General features: G+C 44.6%; 1 protein-coding gene across 1 annotated transcript; it reads left to right on the top strand. All coding sequences in view use genetic code 11, as the record gives it.

Annotated features, from left to right (window-relative positions):
- Nucleotides 1–110: 110 nt before the first annotated feature.
- On the top strand, nucleotides 111–24,985 carry EGR_06985 (hypothetical protein; the record flags this gene model as incomplete). The annotated part of the gene is given in 14 exon segments (XM_024496234.1): nucleotides 111–502; nucleotides 3,100–3,493; nucleotides 3,685–3,861; nucleotides 3,875–3,978; nucleotides 4,521–4,560; nucleotides 5,645–5,760; nucleotides 5,828–6,113; nucleotides 8,058–8,194; nucleotides 8,901–9,234; nucleotides 15,452–15,561; nucleotides 15,973–16,083; nucleotides 16,423–16,504; nucleotides 22,425–22,608; nucleotides 24,927–24,985. 14 exon segments carry the CDS (start codon nucleotides 111–113, stop codon nucleotides 24,983–24,985), a joined length of 2,526 nt encoding a protein of 841 aa, XP_024349351.1.
- Nucleotides 24,986–26,043: the final 1,058 nt, after the last annotated feature.

Here is a 26,043-nt window from a genome sequence, read left to right as displayed (position 1 = left end):
GGTTGTTTCTCTATCATCTTTCTCAGGTGAAAAGTCAACATTAGTGCCTTAGACGGCGTCATGTAGTAACTTGGTAACTCAAAGCCTCTATTATTCCTCCACCTAGCCCAATGGTCGATTCTGACTACGAGTCCGTGCTCTTGGTGAAGCGCGAAGTCTTCCTGTACACCCTGCCTCCGCGCCAATCTACTCGGGGTTACCGTGCCGCTGATTGGTCTCTCGACTCACCCAGCTGGACCGGGCGCCTGCGCGTGGTGACTCGCAGCGGTAGCACCGACACGACGCTCTACATCTGCCTGGAGGACGCTGTATCGGGCCGGCTCTATGCGCAGTGCCCGGTGGAGGCCTTTCCCAGTGTGGCGGTGGAACAGGTGCTCGACTCCTCGCGCTACTTTGTCATCCGACTGGTCTCCGATGATGGGCGCACAGTCTTTGTGGGCATTGGTTTTGCTGAGCGAAGTGACGCCTTTGATCTCAATGTGGCCATTCAGGACCACTTTAAGTAAGTGAACTGAAAGGTGGATGCGTTAATCAATGAAGAGGCCTACGGATAGGTGGATGGCTAGTTCGGTTTTTAAATAAATAAACGAATTGATGGAAGGATGGATGAATGTGCTAACCATCTTCTGTTTAGCTTTTTGTTCCACCAACTTGTTTCAAGCTCAATTTTAGGTACGATTCTAGCTTCCTGCTCATCTGCTTTTACGTAATCTCCATCTTTCGCTATGATCTAAGTTTGGTAAAATCTGTAAAAGCCGTCGACCAAACCACTACATTATGCGGTGAATTCAATAGCTAGACAAACGCTGTATTTTCGCTGTGCCCCAGTGGTTTGGCTCCGCGGAACAATTAATGTCGCGAATCTTTGAGTGAATTGTCCATGATTTCATTAAAATCACATGCACATTTTTATATTTCCTCTGTCGAGATCAATCCTCCATTGTGGATTACTCCGACTTGTTCTTACTCTCGTGAATGACAATGAAACGGCCTTGTCTAATTTGTTGGGTGAAACTCACCTATCTACTCCGTTACATATCAGTTTTTGCTCAAAAGCCCACTATTTCTGTCAGGAAAGTCGCCAGCAATCAAAAAAGGCTCTTTTGTTAATTTATGCACACATGGAAATGATGAATACGTCCACTTCCATCTTGGCCTCAGGTTAGATCTCCCAGTGTGGAGCTTTTAAACGTTTAAATCAATCGGTGGAATTCATTCAACCTCTTCGGTCTGTGTCTGATCTGTTGTTGGGTTAATTTCGCCTCATTCATTCACCCCGGACTCAGCTCAGCTCTTGCCTTCAATTTACTTGACCCAGCGTGCTCAAAACTAGATCCTTTTTTGGAACTAAACATGTCAGACACATCACCTTCCTTGACACCTAGAACTGTTCTACGCACTGTTGTGAGGTGATTTAACGGTGGTAATGCGGTTTTCTATCTTTACTTCACATTGGTACTTCCAGCGTTTATGATTGTTAGATCTATACTACATCGCGTGGTGTATCCATTTTAGCTGCGGCTAGCTCAATTTAGGTCCGTCTCCCGAGCACCAACGCCTCATTTCAGAGTTAAAATCGCTTGAGGTCAAGTTTCTCTTCGTACTCGGTCCTCGATTGAGGTGCTACATGAATGACATCGTTTTTGTCGTCCCTCTCCCTACTCCAGAAGTGGTCTTGAAGAGCTGGCCATTCAAGGAAAGCATGCGTGCTTCATCAACTAGACTCAACCACTTGTGAAAGCGACTTGAAAATTTCATGTGGTTTTCGGAATAGCTCGTCGCATTGATGTGATGAGACCTATCGGGTGCTTGTAAAACACATGCGATCGTTCACCGGTGTGGCATTCTATTTGTGCTCTTCACTACCATCTTATTTTGAGTCCTCGACTCGTAAAATGCCGGTTGAACCTGGCAGATGTGTTTCAAGCTCCTTTACCTTACGATGCGTATTTAACTCCGTTATAAATCTGCCGAAGCAAATTTTTGTATGGCATTTGGAGAAGCTGTGGTAGCAGAAAGTGATGCCTAAAAGGTATGTAAATAAGCTCCTCGATTGTGATAGTGTATCACCTTTAGAAGAACCCTCTAGTCTTGACTGTACCGAGGAAATAGGCATTGCTACCGACCCTTGAAAACGATTGAAGAATGGTGTCAAGGCCATGTTCCAGTAATGCCCTCTCTGTGTGACAAGGAAATTTTTTTGGCTGAAAAAGGTGGTGGTGATGAAAGCTTCTCGGTAAGTGGTTTTTACTTACACTGACTATGTAATGACAGACGGTGGACTTGAAAGACTGAAAAACGATTTGTTGACCACCTCTATGGTGCGCTTAACAAGAGGAAACCAGTGGGAAAAGGTTATCTTCTCACCGATGAGAAAGCACTTTTGCACTCTTGTGTTGAAGCAACCACATTGCGAGCGAACGTATTCATGGTTATTCCCAAACCACCCGTCCATCAAGTCTAGATACTCATTTACAAGGCGCCACTTCGTTGAGAGAAGACCATTTCGGTAGCCCTTTTGTTATCATTCTCTGCAAATTCAGTCACTCACAGCAGGTTCCTTTCTTTTGTGGCATTTAGTATCATCAAGACCAGAATCGAGTTCGCTTATCGCCTCCACTAGCCTAGGGTCAATGTTATCCCTGAGGGCGTTGCTGTTCATACTAGGACCCGGAGGAGGTGCTGCGTTTTTGATTCTTAGGTGGTATGGAGTCTCCGAATCCAGTTTCGAACGATTGTACAGAACCCAAAAGTCAACCCAGTTCCACTAGCCCCTCTGACGTAAGCATTTACAGATCCATCCATCTACATCAGATGCCTTTCTTCTGTAACGTGTAAGTGTGACCGGGATTGTTTATTTGACGTGGGTTCGCTTACAATTGACACCGACGTAGCGTCTCGAGTCATCTCCGTCGATCCGTCAAGGCATACCAATATACAGACAAGCCGATAGATTACTATCGCAAGATACGTGTATAGGACATCATGCCGTCAGCATGATAACCGAATCATGGAATATAGGCAACTATCGCCCTATCAAAGCGGTATACTTAATTACCCTGTTCAGTAGCACATCGCCTTGCTTTCCCCCTCTTAAAGGCACTGCAAGCGGGCTGCAGAAGCAGAAAAATTCCAGGCGGAATCGGCGTCGGATCAGAGCCTGCCAAAGTTAGATTTGGGTCTAAAGGAGGGGCAACGGCTTCGACTGAACCTCAATACGCGTCGTTCCGGCGATACCGGCGAGGGTTCCGGCGGCGGACGCGCGCGCCCCCTGCCCAGTCTCAAATTGGGTACGCCCACTGGAGTCCCTGGTCTTCTTCCCCCGCCTCCCCCCGCTGGTGGTGGCGTCAGAAATCGTCAGAATCTGCGAGGCACCGTTGCCGATGCACCTGTGCCCCCGTCAGTATCACAACCTACTTCCCAGCCGACATCGAATGTGGATCTGCTGGCAGGACTCTTCCAATCTGCCCCAGCAACAGCAGCGGCGGTGCCAGTAAATGTGCAGAATCCAAACGACTTCAGTCTGATATAAGGCGAATTCCGATATACTATCGTAAATGGTGGCGATAATAATTATTTTTCTCCTTTCTGCTGCTGCAATGTCGGCGAAATTCCATCGTGTGTGTGTGTGTGTGTGTGGTTTAATTGAGAGAGATTTGCTTGCTGCTTAGATTTCTGATGCAGTTTCCTTCTTCTTCTTCTTCTTCTTCTTCTTCATCTGTCAGAAATAAAGCCTCAGTTTTCTTCAGCCCAATCGTTCTGAACGGCGAGAGGAGAGGGGAGGGTGCAAACTTTATTTTTGGAGGAGTTTACGGTCCTATCCATGGCATCCCCCTCTACGTGCGAATGAATAACGCTAAGGTGCATTCAGCAGCGGTGCCTGTGGCAAATGGGCAAGCATATTAACGCCATTGAATGGACACCAAGTGTAGACGGAGAAAAGACAACTTCTATGGCAAAACACACCCACAACGGAAGGTAGGTCGAAGCTATGTCTACCTTTCACTGTCTTTTCCATCGGCTATACTGAATTATGAACGAGAAGGATAAAACAAAACCATACTAAAAATATAAAAAGCCTCCAACTAAGAAACTGCCTACAAAGTTTACACAAAGCCAAAAGTAACAGACATCATTAAAATGGAAGCATAGTGACAAAAAGATACCATTGAAAGGAGACCTGTAAAGTCAATTTAAACTATACGTCAGACAAAGTGGTTAGGAACGCTTCTGAGTATCGAGAAGGCTAGAGCAAACCGTGGTATATATCATAATTTTCACTATGGATTACAAGCGCTAAAATCTAGCATCATATCAGCGAAGCAGAGGATGGGTCCTTGCTACAAAGGTAACCTTATAGCTGACGACAAAAACACCCCCAAAGTAGCGAATAAATCGCTTAATCACTCACTCAGTTGCGCGGAATGTTCAGCTCTTAAGATCCTTTCATCAATTCCGTATACTAACATTCTTTTTATGTTTTTAACTTTCCAGTCACTTCAGTAATTTGTTTATGATAGACATTGGCCGGAGGTATCAGGGATGACTCAGACGCAGCAAGTTGGTATGCTTTTAGGTAAGCGAATGTCATTGATGAGTTTTTTCGTGGGCCTAAGATATTTAAATCGGATAATTTTATAATTTTTTTAGAAGTTAGTTCCTAAAATAGTTTACGTTTTGGTTGTTTAAATGGATTAAACTAAAACCCGCGCCCGGAGACGGATTTCAAAGTCGTGTGCCCATATTTTCGGTTTACACGTTTGAGAATGGTAAATGTGGGCACTTTTCTCCACAACGTTTTTTGTCTAAATGTTCCTAATTTGGGTTTCAAACACACATAGAACTCCATACTTTACCTGGTTTGGAATTATAATGCCTATTTTGCGCTTTATTTGTTTTTAATACAAAGGCACAGTAAATTGTTCTCTTCCCTGGCTCTGTTTTAATTCTGTCTAAATATTTCGTTTTGGGCGACGACTTTGTCAGGCATTGCTCCTTATTCTCCTTGTTTTGACTTATATTGAATGATAGATAACTGTTTACACCTTGTAATTACTCTGGAATCTTGCGTTCAGCAGTAGCCTATGGGTGCACTCAAAAGTAGAACTTCTTGTGCAACTTATGAATTTGGTACCTTGTATTTATTGCGAAATCATGATACGCAATGTTAACTACTGAAAACCGTCCCCCAGGCTTAGTTGAATTGCAGATGTTTCTGCCCTTTAAAATCAATTTTTATTAATGCTAGCGCGGGCCGAATGGTAGTATCGTCATGAATTAAATGCTCTAATGATGACCTTATATTATACTAAAGTGTTCGATGCAAATCATTCTTGGAAATCAATGTATATTCAGTTAGGAACCAAGATACCTGACTTTACCTATATTAAAGCGAATTGCCACTAATCATACCTTTCTAATAATAGTTATTATTACAACCAAATTATGGATTTGCTTTGCACTTCCTTTGTGAATATTCAATTTAGTCACCTCACTACTTTGTTCTTTTTTTGCAGTTTATTTCCTTTTAAAACGGATTAAGTCTTGGATGTACCTTACAGGTCTCAGTGTACCAAACCGTCGACACTGGTCATGAAGACATAATCGCAAGTCAATATTTCTCTCATTCTTTCTGCTTATTCAGCATGACGCTCAAATGAACTATTATGGGACAACTCTAGCAACCTGTTCCTCCGACGAAGTTATAAAGCTCTTTAATGTCAAAGACAAGAAGCAGAAACTTATCGCCGAACTCAGAGGGTCAGTGGACCGTGGCTTTACAGCCCAGAAAATTGTTCCAATGAGTAGCAGTTCTTTTTTTATGTAGGCACCAGGGACCAGTTTGGGGCTTGAGTTGGTCTCACCCTATTCATGGCAATCTACTGGCCTCCTGCAGCTATGATCGCAGCGTTATTGTGTGGATGGAACACGAGGGGAAGTGGGAGAAGTTCTATGCGTACAAAGACCACAAGAGTTCAGTCAACACTGTGGCTTGGGCTCCCCACGAATATGGGCTTGTTTTAGCCTGTGGCAGTTCCGATGGCATAATTTCAATCCTGACTTACACTTCAGCTGGAAATTGGGATAGCACCACGATACCTGATGCTCATGCGGTAAGTATGGAAGAGGTTTCTATGGAATTCTGATCTTTCCTTGTTATCCTTGTGCCTCCTGTGTGGGATGAATTACCCATAGAGGTGATATGCAAAAAGGGGGTCTAGTTTTAAACCCATTGCAGTGGTAAAAATTGTGCTCACCCCCCTTAAATGTCCCACCTGATGATCGCTGCATCGTTTGAATATGTTAAAGCCCCCTGTTAGACAGCCTTCTGTTTCAAGCCCAAGTGTTTTTGTCATGAAGGCATCAGTTGCCTACCTTTGTTGTGATTGGGAAAAGGTGGAAAACGCAAATCAGATTGCCGGGTTTGGGTGCTCTGGGACGATGGGAATGGTCATTGCCATACACCTATATATTGTTAACTGCTACTAATTGTTTTAAAGTAGTCACGCTACACTTCTTGCAAAGTGTATTGCATGACAGAGCATTGATTCACTCAGTAAGGTTTCTGCTCGGCCACTCGCGTCTGCCACTTCCACTTCTGTTAGGACTGAATCTGTGAAATTATTGCCTTATTCCTTACCTTCCACGCTCTTAGCTGACGTGGTTGCTTTTAGTGCTTCTTGTTCTAAAGTCCTGTTCCAACAATTGAGGTAATGTTCTTTGAGTTCTTTTTTTAGCCTCTTCAACGTCTTTCTTTCCCGTCAAAAATAAATAGCTATGTGCATAAAAACCCTTTGAACTTCTTTTGACCACTTGTGCCGCCGATAAATAGTATTTATGAGAATAAGTAATATAATTTGTGTTAGAAGGTTGAGTAGAATGGTTACGGTGTTCCTTTCTGTAATCTCTTTCATCTCCATCCACTGCACCGATTGTAAAAAATTATAGCCATCACTACTATGGAAAGATCCCCTTCGAGAATAAGAAGTTAAGGTTATTTTAAGCCTACTCTGGTGCCCAGTGGCTTTTTACTCTTAGAAAGGCATTTTGAAGTGAATATATCGACTGTCTACATTACAAGTAGCTATTTATGCACTCTGGCTTTAGCTCCGGTTTCTCGCGTGACATTTAGCTCATGTCTGGAACCGCAATTATCCCTTTGATGTTTTTATTAGCCCTCATATTTCAGCAGGGCTTGGGAGAATTATAGTACCAGACGCAATTCTAATGGAGTAATGGAGTCAAATCTATGACTCGTATGTGGTGTGTTGTGTAGCCGAATGCCAAAAACCCGATTTTTCACTCTATTGCTACATAAGCATGCTTCTTTTGGTCTTAACGGTTAGCCCCAGAATAAAATAAGTCAGTAATAGTAAGAGTTTGGTGCTAAATTTATTCCTTATTCTCCAGTTCTATGCTTCTGGAGGAGCTAAATAGGGACCGAAGGTCATCAGGAGGGTCTTGTTTTATTTCTGCTTTCTTGGAGGAAACAAGGTGTCTCACAGACGAGATTTTAGTGTTTGCGCCTAGGTGTGCTTGCTAGTATGAGTCACAAGTGTGTTTTTTTTCACATACACATATACACGTAAATTTAGACATTTTTTGTAAAAAAACCACCGATCACATACTGGTTGTGTTTGTCGCAAGCATGGGTTTCGGGTAGTTGATGTTGTGAGTCGTTATTTGCTTTGGTAGAGGTCCTTGTAGTCACATAAATTGTACTGTTCAGTGATTATAAGCTTTTACTCTCTCAAACGAAAAAACATCGGAACTGCCCACTCCCTTTTTAGCTTTCTGCTGCGTACTTTTGTAATGGGTCAATGTTAAATACTCCGAACCTTTGACCTTCTTAATCCCAATTTTAGAGAGATATGAGAGAAAATAACTATGAAATGATTTTGGGGTCTGCTTTTTATTTGTCATGCCTTATTTCAAACAAATACAACTTGTACTATCAGAAATCTGTGGATTTAAATCAGGGAGTCTCTTCATACTACTAATTATTCTCACAGTAGTATGACTTTGGTAACCTCGTCAATTGTCTATTTAAACTGCAGTCTGGCGTGAACGCGGTCTCATGGGCTCCAGCCATCAACGCGGACTTCATACTGAACCCTTCGTTGAGCCAAACGGCCTGTGGTCTCCTTAAGCGCATCGTTTCCGGGGGCTGTGACTGCCTCGTCAAGATTTGGCGGTGAGTTTTTACTCTACTACTCATTCCTTGCCAGTAGGACTGCGGATTCTTCCTTTTCTGCGCCCTGTCCTGTTGAGTGACTCGGAGGATTGTGTAGGAGTACACCAAGGATGGTGCTCACAGCAATATGTTTGCTTTACCAATATGTACGATTACGCAGGCCCTTTTACCCTCCTATGGCTCGGTCTTTGTGAATGTGGCGTAGAGGTCGACGCTACCTAAGCTAACAGTCCGCTAGGTCTTTCATATGTTTAGAATAGAGGTTCCGTACTTGCCTACATTGGAAGACCTTCAGAGGTTGCTTGAGTACCCCACTGGTAGTCTTGCAGTGGGGGCATCTCTGATACTTTTTGCCTCTAACGGAGGACAAGTCTCTTTTTACTGTTGCTCCAAAAGGGACTCGTGTCCAAGTGTAGGTGGATATTCGCCGTGGAGAGAAGTATCAGAGTCAGCAAATGAACTAGACCTTATGGAAACCCCCTATCCTTTCTCCTAATTTAGCATTACATCGCAATCTCCTATTTGTTTAACCGACGTTTTTCACGGGCTAATTTTTAAGTCTTTAAAACTTTTTAGTGGTAGGTTTACTTTGTTTGCACTCCAAGATTGCTTATAGCAACCATAACTGGACTAGATTCTAGTGAAGCTGGGAGCCACTTTACTATCTTTCAAATTGACATAATGTATCTTCCTGTTCTCCCTTTAGGGAGGATCCAAGCTCCGGGGGCTGGGTGAAGGAGGCCCAACTCGAAGGTGGTCATACCGAATGGGTGCGCGATGTCGCCTGGTGTCCCTCCCTCTCTCTCGCCCGTCAGCAGATCGCCAGCTGTGGACAGGATGGCTGTGTCATCGTCTGGCAGAGTCTGCGACGTCGTGTCGGCTCTGACGTCAATGCCACAGGTCTCCTCGGCACTGCTGTAGAGGGTGCGGCAGAGGAGGTCTGGAAACCTGTGGTGCTGGCCACATACCCTGATGTGGTGTGGCATGTCTCCTGGTCCCTCACGGGCAACATCCTTGCCGTGTCTGGAGGTGACAACAAGGTCAGTGACCTCGTATGGTTACCCACCAATACTTCCTTTCTGCTCTCCATCCCTCCATTCAGTACTCTTAACTTGTTGTTGGGTTTTATGTCTCGCAACCAAGCATTTCTGGCCGTAACAGCACGATTAGTGACTGCTTCTAGTCTATTTTCTGGATTCCAATCCCACATCCGGTGTGTGGGAAGTCCCTATTTTTATCCTGACAGATGTACAGGTGGTGTTTTTGGGATAACGCCGCGAAATTTTTTCCTTCAAGTTTGAAACCTAATGTGACATTTCCTGTTATTTCTCCCATTCCGCTGCCAAATCATGTTAAAGTAATATTTTTCACCGTGGCCAAAAGGTTCGTGTAATTTTTGGCATTCTAGCAATTTTATTACATCAGAAAAGGCATTTTAAGTTCGCCTTTAATTACTCCTACATTGATTTGCGTGGTCAGTGCAAATCTCTTTCAACTTTGTTTCCACCGGCGTCCCTCTTTGCTTTGTCGAATTTATTCACGAAAGCGGTGGAATTCGGGTCTTTCTCTCGAAGAGCTGGACTTAGCTCCGAGTACTTGAGTGGGGTTTCCGTTTCGAGACTCTTCCTTGAAGCGTTTCACATCCAAGAAGGGATCTTCATTGTACTTAAACCCCTGTCAGTATTCGAGCTATCAATCATTTGACTTGTTTTTGAGCGTTCAGGTAGTGCTCCTATTGGCCAGTCTTCAAGTCTGCCGCGGTTTCTAACTTGACGGAATGACAAGAATGGGTTTGGGGGCTCTTATTTTGAAGGCTTGTCTGTTAGCTCATGCCATATAACTGAACAACTCAAAAGCTGCTTTATTTGTGATGGGACGTTAAATTTCGTCCCTCTATGGCATTATTGGGTTGAGCTAAGCTGTCAATAATCTTAGTGGTTAACGCTCCGATGGCATCCTCCTTGTCTCCCCTTTTGGTCAGTCAGGTCTGTATCATAGGTGTTTGCAAGTACTTATTTTTTGGTCCGGATTATCTTCATTAAGATGCAGGCGGTTATGCCTAATCGCTCACCTTCCGGTAGAGTGGTGACCACATGCGTGATTCACTTTTGAAGGCGTATGCGATCTTAAGAGCGGTTTTGGCTCATTCTATCTTAATTGGCCACCATGGTCCTCATGGAGGCTTGCAATCGGTTAATTCCGGTTTAAGCAGATTCGAAGGGAAGTGTTTCCTATATATCTTAACTTTTTCGGTGCTTCCCAATCCTGTAACAAGGTGTTTAAAGGAACATCTCTTCCTGCAATTAAGCGGTTCAAGCTTCACTATGCCTGTCACATTCCCTTATTTGGTTGCTACATGGTGTTACTGTTCTCCCTCCTTCTTAGTAGACTTTCGATCGAACTGCCCAGGTAACTGTGTATTTATGTGTGGGTTTTTTATCTCCCAGAGGGTGTGTCGCGGCGCATTCCATCCGATGGAATGTGTGATACCAGAAGTAGCGATTTGCCCCAATTGGCTGTCAGCATCGAGGGCTCTATTCTGTCTCTCTCTCTCTCATTCCTCTAATGGCCCATTAGTGTCATAGTTGTCATCCTCTTGTCCCCTCCCCTAGCGAGGCTGATGGAATGTGTCGCAAGGTCTAGACTTACCACCGAGCCAGCTGGCTAGTCAGTAAACTAGGTGTGGACGAATTATGCAAAGTCAAGGCGATGTGCCATCTTCATTCTCTCAATTTTCCAATTTTTATGAGGCCTCACTAAATGAGTTTATAGAATTCTCTTTATTTTTCCCAGGAAAGTACTTTGCCTTCTAGCTATTTTCAGCCACTCATCCAACTTCTGTCCTGTCTTAGTTTATGATCCATTGGACCTGACTTTTATTGCTTCTGTGTCTTTATAAGAAAAGGGAATTTTTTCCGAAAAAATGAGAATAAAATTCGTTTTACAGACAATTAAGAATTGTAAGGGTTACTTAAAACTACCTACTTCCGTTACTTTTTGATCCTTAATGATATACGCCTGGACAAAGCTTGACGGATTGCCAACGTCTCAACAATAGAACTACGGCCTTCCTTTTGGAAGGGTGTCACATGGCTGACCTGGCTTCATGCCAAGACTCCGGAAGTTGTGTTTATAAGCAGAGCTCTGACCTAGGAGTGTCTCTCCTGCTGTATGAAGGGTACTGCAAGTTGTAAACGCTTTGGGCCTTAGAGGCTTAGCCCATTTAATGTGGCTTTGTCATACCAACGAGTGACTCTTAAACATCACCTCCTCCCCTTGGTTTGTGCCCTTAAGGATCCTCCTGCTTGGATTCAAGCCAAGTGTTCCGTACTCCAACTATGAAACAGCCAGCCTGATGCGCTTTAGAAGACAGGAACTGGTGTTTTCGTTGCCAAAGCCCCCCCCCTTTGGGTGTACTTTAAATAGCGTTGCATGATGATGTGAAAAATGAAAATTTATCTTTTTTGCCCGAAAAATGTGCTCTTAAAGTACTCCTGGTGCTCTGTTGCCATTTCTGGTCAAATTTGTGATATTTGCACGAGATGCGGCGAAGGAGTAGTAGTTGTACCTGTTCTTTTTGCCTCCATTTTTTGGTAAAGTGAATTGCTGAAACAGTAAGGAGGGGTTTTGCTTTTCGTATCGAGCGCTCTGTACTCTTCATCCGCCCCAAGATGACGCTTGAGGGATTTTAATGTAGAGGCTGAACGGCGCTTCTTTTTTTCCTCCTCAAAAATGCCCTCGACGAACGCGCTTGCGCCAGTCTGCCCACCGAATAGCGTAGGGATGAGAATGGTTTGCGCACCAATGCAAATCTCATTACCTTAACAATGTCTGGCCGGCGGAAGAAAAATGGAGGACGAAAAGAGAGAGTGGGCAATTCTGTCACCTTATCCGTTCTCCCTTTGCCCCGTACCTGAACTCTGCGATAAATCAAAATAGATCAACCAGTTGATAGAGTGAGAGAATACTACGTTGTTGAGGATGGCTTAGTTGAAGCCTCGCGTGGGGACTCATGGAAATAAACCATCCTGCTGGGTCCTGTAGAGCCAAAACTACTTTTGAAAACAAGAAAATTCTACTATGCCAGCAGAGAAGCGGTGAAAGCCAAGAAAGGCAGATCTCTGAGCAGGAGAAATGATGAATATCTCAAAAAATTGCCGGACCTTGAGCTAAATCAAGGTTAATAAGTTCTTTTCGAAATTGTTGTAAGGATGCTAACCAACAAGTGCCATGTTCTCCCAACCGTAAGTCCTGGCGTCAGTTTCCGGTTTATGGCTCTCCCCAGAGATATTACCTGGTCAAGGAACAGGACGGCGTTCAAAAGTAGTGGATACGTTTGGTTTTACCAGACTGCACGGACGAGTTTCCTTCTTTCCTCCTGATTCTATTGGCTATTCAAGGTCAGACGCAGATGTTTGGAAGGAATGCACAGCTCATTGCCCATCCATAGGTGGTCTGAATGAGCACACTTGCTCATTTGCGTGAGGCCAATATCAAAGCTGAGCAATGCCAGTCCATAAGGCAGTGTTCAGTTGCTCTGCTTCTTCGAGCAGTATCAAAATTTGTGGGATTTTCAGCCCCATTTAAAAGTAGACGTTGCCTGTCCAGCGTTTAAATCACAGGCGAATGGTGCCAACAAGTTGCTCAATTTTTTTTGATGGTGCCGAGGATCTGAAAGGCTAAGAAGTGCGGTCGGTTTGATATCTAGTCGCCGCTTAGCCACCGTGGAGGGCGTAGTGCGGTAGGTTAATTGTTTGTACAATTTTAAAACAAACGTCAACTAGATGGTCAATCCAACGCCATTTGACTTGGTCGTAAACTAACATATTCAACTGACGAAATCCAGTCGACAGTGAACTACAACTGAGCTACTAATTAGTTTTTAAGGTAAAACAAACTGCAACACTTCGCTTATCTTATTGAAGGAGGTTTCATCCTGTTTCTCCTAGCCCCCCCCCCCTCTCTTGGGTGCTTTCAGCACGTCCAAGATGACAGAAGTATCATATTTTGCGTCACTTCATGATCCATATTGTGTCAAGAGAGAGTAGTAGAAAGTCGTTTTACCAACAGCTCCTTCAGTTGCTTCCAATTGGTGGGTTCCGATGGGTATTTATTACTTTCATTGCGTCCAGCGTTAGATTGCGAACTGTATCAAGCGACCGAGAAGAAGTTTTATCGTATGACGTGCGAAGTGACTTGTTGAATGCCCCCAACTGTTTATATGCGTGCTGTATAAAACATTGAGATGTGTGGGCCTATCATCGGTGCAGTACTCCTTATTGTGTTCTCTGCCACCTTCCCCTCAATTTGGACCGCATGAATGCGATTTCAATCTAGTTTGGGCTCTGTTCCAAAGCTGTAGGAATGGGTTCCCCGCCAATGTTAACTGGGGAGAGGGAGTAACGCTGGCATATTCCAAGCCAATGCCTTTCACCCACTAGCAATGACAGTGGGAGGACAGACAGTGGGCTTGGAAGACTGCAAATTTGGGGACCACTTCTTCGGTGTCTGCTCCCCGACTTGCTTTTTATGTTCTGGTTTTATTCTCAAACGATCCTCTCGCCAGTCCATAGACTCACCTATAGGGCATCAATTTATCTTCACAAGACTATGCTGTGTTTTCTGTTCACTATGAGGTGTTCATCTGTTGATGACCAAACAAATTGTACTTGGAAAACTTTCCCACTTGAGAGGTGAGTCGGTGACGAGCAGATCCTTTTCTTACTTTTACGAGGTAACGCAGAGCTTATATTACTCTCCTTAACTCTCTCTCGCCTGTGCAACTGACGACATTGTATCGACGAGGTGGAGGAATTTTCGATCTCATCCCGTGCTAAATTGTGTCCAAGAAATTCAAGCACCTAAAGGCGAGCGGTTTTTTTCCCTGGAACAGACTCAAGGGATTATCTGATGAACCTTTTTTTCTTTGACCTTTACGACTTTACAGTCGTTAGGCCCAGACGCCCGATAGCACAGGTGGGGAAGCAGAGTTTCATGACTGATTTGCAGCCGACTTCAAAGATCTCCACGAGGGAGGTGATTATTGCTATTTTGGGGGACGTTCTCAACGTGTCCCACAATCTTCTGTGTTCGTCATCCAAGCAGCTTTAAAGTGGACAAAAAGTGCCTAAGAACTAAACGATATTGATGCACCTCGCAGATTCCCGTGGAGTCGCTTGTGAACTGCGTAGCATATATTCATTTTTTCAAATATCGCTTTTTCTGATCAGTATTCTACAGCAATAAAATGTCACCTTTTTTTGAAGCACTTGCCCACTATTGTGCATCTCGTTTCGAAGCTCCTCCACTGCTTCGCCACGTTAGCGCTCACCAGTCACCTGTCACGATCTTACTGTCACGTATCAATGCTGTAGCCAGATTTTGAACTTGTTCAACCCCCATTTCTTTTCATTACTAGTCTATGCAAAACTGGAATTTGGGGCGCAGATGAGATAAATGTCTTGATCTTTCGTTGCGAGTCTCGCCAAATCATCCACACACAACACATCCATTTCTGCCATAGCAACTACCCGAACCATTTGGCCTGCCATATTCTTTGCTAGGGGGAGCCAATGGCATTGAGTGTAGCCCAAAGCACAGCTACCAATGCAGTGTTTAATTTGTCTCTAAAGGCGTTTTACGGTACTCCACTCTGGAGGTGACTTTATTATCGGTGTGATGATGGACTGGAAGACTGGTAGCATGGGTGTGGCACCGAGTCAAGTCTGCACTGGTGATGGTTCTCTTTGCCTGTGTATTCCTGTACGATCTGCCGAGGTCTTGAAAACGCCGCTTTTCCGTTCTAGTTTGTCAGTGACCCGATTTACGACACTCGTAGACATTCACTCGGCCGACTCATGGCCGGAAATCAGGTCTGCCATCGTCGCTGTTTTTCCTGCTCCGTCATTCTTGTTATTTGTTTATCTGGTGAGGTATTCTCTCTCTCTCTCTCTCGGTCTTTCTGTGCACTTCCGCATGATTGATGTCGTCGTGAGGGCATGCACGTACCCACACGCTTGCACGCGTACACATCGAGGTTGCGAAGAGGAGAGTCCTTTTTATTACCTTAGGGTCAATCTCGGGTCGACCACTCACTCACTCGCTCACTCAATCGGCCGGTCGTTTTATTGCTCATCTTCCGTTAGCCGAAGTGTTCAAAGTCGGCAGTAATCGGGAAGTCGATCAAAAAGTCGAAAAGGAGTCAAGTTTAGGGACTTGATGCTGGTAGAGCTCCCAATGACCCTCCAAATGTGGCAGTCCAAGGAGTTCAAGCCGAGGGAGCTAGAAGGGAACATGATTATGAAAGATGACTTGTGCAATGTGTGTGAGACGAAAGTACCCAAGATCTTTGGAAAACTTGATCCTGGGTTTGTCAGCCTCTTTGGATGTCCAAATGCTGGCTATTGTATTGATTCTAAGGCTTTATGAAAATAAGTACGGAAGTATAATGGAGCCTTTGTTGATTCAACCTAGGTCAGCTAGACAAATTCTGATACTATCTGACCATTGAGAGCATCCGCCTCCTTGAATACCATGATTAGGAAGGGGGTACATGACCCAGAGAGTCGTTCTTTTTCACGGAGCCGAATTAGGGAAGGATCAAGTTAACTTGACATTTCATTTCTGTTTCTTCCGTTTTATTACCTTAAGTTCAATCTGAGGTTACTTGCTCACTCATCCAATTTCTCGGTCATTGCATTGCCCCTCCTCTGCTCTCTCTGTCCTGTGTGCGCGTGTGTCCTTCGGGCGAGCTGTAGTTATTTCTTCGGATTTTAAAGGCGCATCCAGAGGCCAAAAATAGATCAACTGAGTCGAAAAGTTGAAACAAAAGCCGCATTTCCTCGTCTGGTAACGATGGATGTGGCACTCAATTCCCTCCTCTTCCCCAGGTAGTTTTGAGTCATGCTTGGTTCTCCTCTTTTCCTGTCCCTTCAATTGGTGTCTTTGGAACGTTTCATTCCCCACCTCTAAGATTCCGGAAACTTTTAAATTGGGTTCTAGTTCTCTAGGATTCGATAACCTCTCATCTTCTCCCGTGTCGTTCTTGTCGTTCCCCATGATCGCCTTCGGTCGCTACAAGTCTTCTAAAAAATTTAACTTAAAAGTTGGAATATAAGCTCATCCGTTAGTCTAGAACACCCGCTACTAGTATTCAATGAAAAAATGGGTAATCTGCAATGAGAATGACCTGAAAATTGGCTTGACAAATATTTCCCTCTGCAATGCAGGCTCCATGACAGTGGGGCGGGGTTTGACCTTCAGGCTGTCTGCAATTTTGGGGTCTTAGTCGCCGTCATGGTGGCAGAATGGGTACGCTCTCTCCAAAAGAACTGCAGTTTGGAGTTCACCGTCTAGAAACAGCAAACTATCCGCAATAAAAAGATTGTTTGCTTAATGTCTACTTCTGTCTGGTAATGGCACGAGACTAGACCTGGGTGATTTGGAGTCCCGATGCGTAAACATGGTGTAAGCCACTTTGAATAACTCAGAGAGGCAACTGGAAAGCACGAAAACAAAAGGTGGTATTTTTGGTGTGTAGTTCTGGTTTTGGAAAATATTTCTACCAAAAGAAAATGGGCGGGAAAATGAACTCACAGTGGAACATTACCCATCACCTAACCCTACGTTTCAGACGAATCTCCCTCTTTCCCCTTCTCCTGCCTTAGACAAAACTTTGCCATGGCAGAATGTGATGTTCAGACATTGTATGCCTGCCACGATTCCAACTCGTGGTTGACTGCAATTCATTTGAGGGCTTGTGGCGGCCGCAGGTGTTTTGACCTCCACCATCATACGTCCTCATCCGAGCATTCATTATGCTGTGATCGAAGGCAGGAGGGCTCGGTGATAATCTCTCTTTGATGGCAAATTCGACGTCTGCATCTCCCACCTTCCTCCCGTTAGGAGTCTAGATCAGAATTTTTCTCACTCAGTGCCACTTTATACCCATGTGGTAAACATTGGTACGGTTCGTTAATCAGTACCCCTTTTCTAAATCAAAACGGTCTCGAGACACCGCCTTGGTTCGTTAACTTGGCAATAAAAAAGCTAGACAACACTGGCCGATGTGCGCTGTCGTGCCACCTTGTCCGCCTTCCTTTCTTGTGTCTATCCGGTTGAGGCTTTAAATGACTCGGTTGAGGCCTTTTTGGTAGCTTGGGCAGTCGTGTGATGAGGGTGAGGCAGGGCATGCGCACAACCACTGCTTGGGGGCGGAGTTTTTCCTTTACCCTTGTGTCTGGAGATCAGGCGTGTTATCACTTGTCACCAATCGCGGTTTACATCTGAAGGGCGCAACTTTGATCTCATATCTGCCTGCTGGAGGCTTCTTCGGGTTTTTTAGTGACCTCTGAAGCGTTTTTCCGTGTCCTTTCAGGGGATATTAATGCATGGACTTCTTTGACAGTTCAGATTGTGCGAATTTCATGTCAAAAAGATCTAGAAGTGAGTCCTTGAACCTCGTCTATGCGGTTGATTAAACCGCCTCCATCTTTACTGAGTTGTTCCCGTGGACTGAATGAAAGATCTCGTGTCTGCCTGGTTGCCAACAAGGGATGGAAGCAGTTGAAATTCTCTTCTGCCTCGAATTGTTTGGAACCTCAAAGACATTGAACAATTTGAACGTTGAACTCCACGCCATTGAAATTGCTTTGTCGTTGATTTGTTGGGCTCTTTGGGACCTCGAAGTGCTAATAAATGAATGCCGCAATGAATAGCAGTGCCCGTGTGGAACTCCTCCCTACTGAGTAGAAATGTTTAAGCCTGAATCTCAAGGCCTCCATTCAATTCCTAATCTTGAATATGGTTCTGGGGATAAGTTAGGGTTCAACGAGTCCAAACAAACCATCTGGCTCCTCAACTTTGGCTGACACTATGCTTCTGGAACAAACACGTAATTAAAGAATTTGTTGAGATAGTCACCATTGCGACTCACCGCCCTTTCCCAACGGAAAACAAGGCATCTGCCAGCCTTAATTCTGTAAAAAATGCTTCTGGCTCCAGCCACCTCCACCCCTACCTTTCTTTTATTTCCCAACCGTCTGCTCTATTTCCTGCGTGATGGTCGAATGTTGAGAAAAGGTGATGATCATGACCTTGAGAAGTGCCATCAAGGGAATTCAGAAGGGACAGTATTTCCCCCTATCCAATCCCAAAGTACAGTATTGGGTCTTCTCACGGCTAAGCGAGGTTCTGAGTCATCTTGTAAAGCTACTTTCTTCCTAGCTACTTCTGAAAAAACCTCTTCTGCACACCGAGTGGTACTATGTGATCTAGATTGATCTCAACCGCAATTGCTAGGCCGTCGTCATCAACCGGACCTTTGTATCTGCAGCCTATCGCAGTCAAAGCGAGCATAGCCCTCTAAGGATGGAGTGGCACCTGCCTAGGCAAGTTGATCCGATGGAGATAGTAATATATTCCTTAGCTTAGTGTTGAAATACACATCTACCATCTGTCAATGCCTGCTGGTGGAATTTATTTGTCTTGCAGCCCCCATCACTTCAATTCCTTCCCAGAAGATATTAGCTGCGAGCAAATTGCTTCATTACTGTTCGCGTCACGCCAATCATGACTGAAAGTTATTACTGCCATGTAGCTCTCCATCTATTCAATCCTGTTAATAACAACGCGTAATTCATCGTCATCATCAGGGAATGAAGAGAGAGAGGACCTTCGTGAGTGAGATGCACCCACCTTTGAGTGATTCATCGCCACAACCGAATTGTTTACTTGAAGCACTTCCGGGTGGCGCGTTCTACTGCCGCACCTTCTTTAAATATCATACAGCAAATTCCACGCACCGAGCATCTGTCTTCTGCACCTGCAACTTTGGAGCCGGGATAGACTAAGCAAACTGGAATCACGCCTACCAACTGATTCGGTAAACACTTGATGGTGTGGATTTTGGTTCAAAGTAGTTGGGAGGCGGCAGAGACCACGACAAAGGGCGACACACCGATGATGTGCCGACACTGACGCTCACACAGTCGTGTGCACGTTGACAACTCCCTACAAGTTACACCAAGCCGTCTCAGTAAGCTCTTCACCAAAGATCGCACGACCTTTTTTGGTCGCCCAATAATAGGCGGACACCGCCCCTTGTTGTTCGACTGGCGCGAGGACCTATTTTTCATTTACAACACCCAAACATTGAAATGTAAGCCATGGCCAAGGCTAGAATTCACGACTTTGTTTTTCGACACAATTTAACACTTAACAATGTCAAACTGTCTAGCTGCCCCGTGGCCTTGGAACGATCTTTAGTGGTGTGATTCGGCATTTTTTTGAATCACGTCTGCCACTTTGACCGGCGCAGATTCATCACCTTGTCTTTCGAGTCATTCCATCTAAGCAAATTACGGGAAATCAAAATTGCCCACTTTTTTAGCAACTTAATAGCGATTTCAAAAATTACCAGTGCTTTCTTCGTTTTCACTTCTTCGAGTTGATTTTATTTGTTTCTTTTTGTCTCAGCGAATGCAGGCTCTCTACATTAAATTGACGTTAATTATTTTTCGTGGAAGATGGATAGCGATCCTCCTACAGGGTTTTCAAGGCCTCCCTTCTTAGCGCACCTCTATTTGGGAGTGTTTCTTGCAACTGATCCGGCACATTTAAATTCACATCGTTTGAGCGATCAACAATATCGGGAGTTTTCAAGCTCCTTTTCCAATCCACTTGAAGGCGGTGGGGGCTTAGTGGTAATAAATTTTGTTAATATACCGGCTTGACACGAGGAGACAATAATTTATGGTGGTTGAACAAAGGGTCATTCAAAAACAAGTGGTGCACTCTTCCTAGCGTACTCTACTTGTCTGTAGTTACTCTCCGCTGTGGAAAAGCGCAGTCTCCTTCGCTGTAACGAACCACGGTGTTTTAGAACTGGAGATCGGAGCTCTCTTGCCACAGGACCGAACCACCTCTTAGGCACATATTTTACAAAATTTAAAGGCTGGCCGATCCAACAATCTCACCGGCTGTTATTTGCAAGACAACCCCCCTCCTCCCTCCTCCCCGGCTTTTCATTCCTCACGACCATGACTGTGTCTGACTGAATGTTTGGCGCATCTGCCACTCTGATTCAGTCCACTCATAACCGAGGCACCGAGACCGATGAATTTGTGCCCCTCCCCTCTGCTCCCACGACATACGCTTAAGCGGAACACTTCACTTCAGGGCATCGAGTCTGCAAAAATTGAATTGCCCTGGGAAGTTATCCATTAATTTAGTCAAAAAAGAGGCCCATTGCTCCCCTGATCGAGGTGCCTATCCTTAGCCCCCTTCATGCATTCCTCCATCCGGCTTTTCGAGCGTTGACTGGAATGTGAGGTCCTAGTTGAATTTCGGAGTCTCGTCGTCTCATTCCTACATGGAATTAGCGCACCTGGCACAACAACTGGTTGGTTGGCTGGCAGAGTCAGCTCATCCCATCTCATTTCGTCTCAGGGTCATCACACAGTGTAATGTTTTCCTGTAAATTTCACCCTTCCTGCCCCCAGGCCAGCCTTGTTGTTTTTTGTTCTTGTTTTTCTCTCTTTTCAGTGTCTGCAAAAACACTCGGACAGGTTTCGGTTTGCTTGCTTCCTTGCTTTGTTGCAATTTTTTATTCATCTATTTCATCTTTCTGCTGTCTACTTTGGTAGATATGAGAAAGAAGAGTTGAAGGAGTTGGAATTACGTCTCACCACCTTGCATAATCCATTCAGTCTGGGGCTTTTAGGTATCCAGGCATGGCTAAAAGGGTTGGCAATGTGGCCTTGCTATATGACCTCTTGCTCCCGATGTGCATACTGTGAACTGGTCGCACACCATCCATCAAGATGGCAAGCAATAGGGATATGGAGTGTGGGCATGGATTATTGTCTGGTGATAAACAGTCTCTGGTGTACAAAGACGCAAGACCTGCAGTTATCCACTTGTACAGAAGACCTCCAGCACAGTGTGCTACGATGGTGGGATGCTCAGCAGCGCCGATCCCCACCGTGGTGGCTACCAACGTGCAGCACGGTAGCCATTCCTACACATATTCAACAAGTGGAATGCTCGATTGAAACTCGGGTTGAATCCTTCTGTGAGAATGATGGATGCACTCATTGACGGGTTTTCGTAGCCTCGGAAGGTGTCGAGTACCTTCTCCCTATTATTTTGGAATACTCAAAGAGGAATAAGAGGGACGGTGGTGTAGAAGATCGGAGTTATGTTTGGCTAATGAAATGGCCGAGCCTTGTCGGTTGGAAATCGCTAATGATACGTTTTGAATAACGATTCACTCTGTCCTTGTGGTGGAAGGAAACACAGTCCTCTCAAAATTTTTTTGTCTCATCGAAGAACCGCAGGTGAGATGCTACCTGCTTCCTGTTAAAATGTGCGAGAGACAATGTTTAAGAGGCATAACAATTGTTTTTTTTTGTTCCGCTTTGCGGTGAAAAAGGCATTTCCAAAAAGGGGAAGAAGGCGTCAGTCGTATTTGGGCATGTCGTGTGTTCACCTATGTTCGGTAGGGCCGGTTGACCCTGAAGTTAATTGTTTCTTCATGATGTAGAGGACCACGAGACTCAGTCGTGAGTCGCAGCTAAGTGGAAGGTCCACCATAATGCAGAACCGCGGGTTAAAGTAGTCGCCAAAAGTCGATGCTAAACCCATAATGTGAGGCTTCACATTTTCAGCCATTCCCAGTGAGTCTGCCAACGCTGTCCGAGTTGTCTGTGCAGACGCTACAAGGCTTTGTTTGTCTAGTTGTAGCCATTTTGTCTTTTGTCGAAGATTGATGGCGTGGGTGGAGTGGGTGTGTAAACCCTCACGGGTAATGTGTAAAATTAGCACAAATTTCTTCCTTAATTCTTTATTGTCAGCATTTAGGTGAATGGGTGATGTCTGACTACAAAATTCTGCACTGCAGAAATTATTTTTCTTACTGCCCAGGTAGTTCCTTTACCTTGCCGAATTGCCTTTTTGCGTGCGACCGGTTTTGAGGTGGCTACGCCCACCACTTCCACCTCAGTTTTGTCCATCGTCTTGGTCTCAATTCCAAGTTGGAAACCGGCCGACAAATCCTTGGCCAATGTTCTGCTTTCCTCTACTGTCGTTTCGAGCCTAAAGAAAGGCGTCAGTCAGAGACTTAAACGTGTGGTTGAGGTAGTCGATGAAAGTGATACATCAGAACGATTAAGAATGAGCCCACGTAACTGGTGTCCTGGAGTTCATTTCGTCTTCTCTATTGATGCTGCAGGTCACATTATGGAAGGAGAACTTGGAAGGTGCGTGGGTGATTCTTAGTGAGGTTGCCCGAGGTCGACAGACCAACACAACCTCGTCGGGGTCTGGGGCAGGCGTCGGCTACGGAGCCACGAGCACCACCATCGCTGCCGCAAGGGAACCCGCCTCCTCCACGCGTGATTCAATGGGTGGAGTAGGTGTGTCCTACAACCGTACTTCCATGGACTCGCCTTCTCTCCAACCTCGTTCTGGTGCTGCTGCTCCTCAAGCACCGATGGCATTCTATGATCATTCCACTGCCCCTGTAGTCACCACCTCTGCTCCTGTGGCCCCTTGAGTGCTTCTTTTTTGTGTAGGAGTACTGAATCATCTGTCTCTTGGTGGCCCGAATATATATTATATTCTTTGACGGCGATATGGTCTTGTTGGATGTGGGTGTAAGCGGGCTTAAATTCTGCCGCATCGGTGGCCTTTCAATGCACTGGTTTGGTCTTTACCTAAAAGACTGAGGTAGGTCCTGCACAGGTGAAGGGTTTATTGCCTTCACTTGTGGCATTAAATTCATTTCAGCATTAAATCAAAATCACATAATATTAATCCTAGTTTTCATTAAATAGTCTTGCTTTTGTACTTTCGATAAAATGTTTTAAAGGGACATCTTTAATAAGATGATAATAATAATAAGAGATTGTGTCCAGTTATTTTTTTGGAGTATTTTTGCAATTGAATCTCGGGGCGTCATTCAACGTGTTTTTGAACTTATCCCAGCCCCTGATGGCCTTTTGTGAGCATCCCACCCTTAATACTACCTCACTAGCTCCTTGAATGTTTTGTGTTGACCAAGATCGTCATATAGTGCTCCACGACTGATGTTGACGCCGTTTTATTGCCTTATGTGAGATGTGGGTAGAAATGACATTCAATTCCAGGGCGTCGGTCACATTTGAATGCGTTGGAACACCTGGCCTTTGTTTAGAACTACCTGAGGTAATTACTGGACAGGTGGTTGGTGTGGTGCTTTTAAATTTGATGGAGTTTGGTGAAATGTTGTGCTGTGGAAGTGTTTGGTCTGGTTTAATCCTTGAGCGTCTACGTATGGGTGCTCGGCGTCCCTATTGTTAGGTCATTTGGATTTTGTTTGGAAGCATCTGTAGCAAATGCTGAACAAAATCCTCATTTTAACTTAAGTGGCTTCGACAACGCCTCATCCATCCTTTGTCGTGATGAGAAATGACTGCCTCCTGGAAACATGTCGTATTTCCACCTCTGGATATCGGTGAACATGCATTCAACAGTAAATTATTCATGAGATGTCTTCCTTGCAATCTTTTTACGGAGATTTGGTTGCCCCGCTAATGGGCTTGTAGTAGATCAGTCGAAATTTGCTTCAAGTCAACTTTATTGCTCCCAAGAAATAAAGTCGTGTATTTTACTAACGATGTGACACTTGGTGGAAGGTTTAACTTTTGCATTTTAGTAATGTTTCCTTACTCTACCTTAAACCTTCTTAGCGTGTAGAAAATCTGTAAAACTGACATTATAGGCGGTGGGAACAGGACTCCACGTCATCGGCGTAGAAGCCAAAACACGAGGAACTGGAAGACGGCTCGTTTTGCCCTATAGTCTTCATCCTGCGTGGGGTGTTCTATCTAACCCTTTCTCTCCATGCCTTCTTGCAAAGATTTTCCATCGCCATGAGAAGCCTCCTGAATCCAACGAACTTGACACCCAGTTGGTAAACTGTTCTTGAGAGTACCATTAGGGAAGTAGCGCTGAAGACTGGACGACATTATACGACCATCATATTTATCTAAAAACAAAAACAATCCCTTCGCTCCTTTCTCGTGCTTGCAAATGTTTCCGACATTCCGGTTTTACTAACTTTTTCTACATTTAATCTACCCTCTAGCAGTTTATCCGTCTCTCTTCCACAGTAACCAGGCTACGCATTAGCAGCATCCTTATTCTCCGCAGGAGTTGAAACGCTATGGGTTTTCTCCCATCGCGAGGCAAGCAGTTTAGCAGCGGCGTTACCACTAAGGGTGTTATAAGACATTGGTTTTGAAAATAGCTTGATCGTAGACGCACAGATGGGCTGCGTGATCACGAGCGCAGGTGGTATGCGTAGAGCTCCATGCCATCCTCATGGAGAACGATTTGCGCAATACAGAATAGACTCGCTTTGTTGCCTGGCTAACCATAAGTCACTTTAGTAGCAGTGATGTGACGTGAGAGATGTCGATTAGATTACCCGGTTGCCATGCCACTGTCATACACTTTATTAACTCTTCCTGACCTCAAACTCAAAAATCATGCCTTTTAATTAATCACCACTTAAAACTCTATCCTAGTTGGCCTTTGCACCTTGTTCTAGCCCTGAATTTTTGTTTGCATGCGCTATCGCCACATTAAGGCAAGACGTGCCTTTGGGCTGTAGATAACGCAGCTCATTGTCGGTGTAATGCTTTCATAATTTATTTAGCTTGGTGTTTGATTTCTCCCCTTATTACTTCAGGCAGGACTCGGGATGCCACAGGGGGCCCTCTTTTGCCCTTCCATGGAGGTTATTCCTGAAGCATTTCTAAAGCCATTTTAGCAATTAAATTGACCAATAAAAATGAGGGACTGTAGAATGACCGCTTTTTTATTGGCCAACATCAACCAACCAATTTTGTGTCTGCTATGATTGACAGTAAAACTTTTGTGATCGTCAGTAAAAAAGCCGTAACGTCATTCTAGATAAAAACTTACATTCCTTCACTCTTTTTTAGTTGGTGGAAATAAAAAGTTTTTATTAACAGGCGTTTCGTGGATGTGTGAGAGCTAAATGCAGGCTCCACTCATATCTCCCTCACCCTCGCCTCCTTTCGGCTCATCGTCGTAGCTTTTCTCTCACGAGGTACTCGCAAATGCACGCACGAAAAATGCATCATGAAAATGTTTATGCCTGTGCACTTCCGAGATTGCACTGTAAATAATCAGGCCTGTACGAATGCAGTGCACGCACGCACGCACGCATGCGTACACAGTTGAGAGAGCGAGGGGGAGAGAGCCGGTAGGCAGCAAAAGTACACTTGGTTCTCATGCCGTTTTCATAAGGTTGCTGCACTACAGGATGCTCATCATCTTTGGAGTGCTCAGCATCTCCGTTTTACTGCTTAACCTAAAAGGAGTACGCGGGTGGCTTTATACCTCACCACAACCATTAAGAACCGACAAAAGGGCCGGAACGCTTAGGGTCACTAAATTAGCTAGCTGGGTAGATAACATCGGTGTTAAATGCCAGTCATTTCAAAGGCATCATTACTCGAATGGGGATGAATTGGAATGAGAGTAAATTTGGAATAAAATAACTTAGGGTACACGGATGAAAACGCTGAGGATTAAAACAAGAAGCAGTTTTGTGATTGAAAGATATGAAAGGATTGAAGTAGGTTAGACTTTTAGAAAACACAAAAGAGGAAGATGGTTTGGTGATAGTAGGCTAGTTCCGTTAGGTGATGCGTTGTTGTTAGGATTCCAATTCTATTTGAACTGCTTTTTCACCTGCCCATCCAGCATAATCAATAGTAGAGAACTAAAATTGATGGCTTGAGGGACTGAGACAGGATGGATGTATAAATGAATGGATA

This window comes from Echinococcus granulosus (genome assembly GCF_000524195.1).
Source record: "Echinococcus granulosus chromosome Unknown EG_S00067, whole genome shotgun sequence".
NCBI classification, from domain to species: domain Eukaryota; kingdom Metazoa; phylum Platyhelminthes; class Cestoda; order Cyclophyllidea; family Taeniidae; genus Echinococcus; species Echinococcus granulosus.
This window is presented reverse-complemented; position numbering and strand designations above follow the sequence as displayed.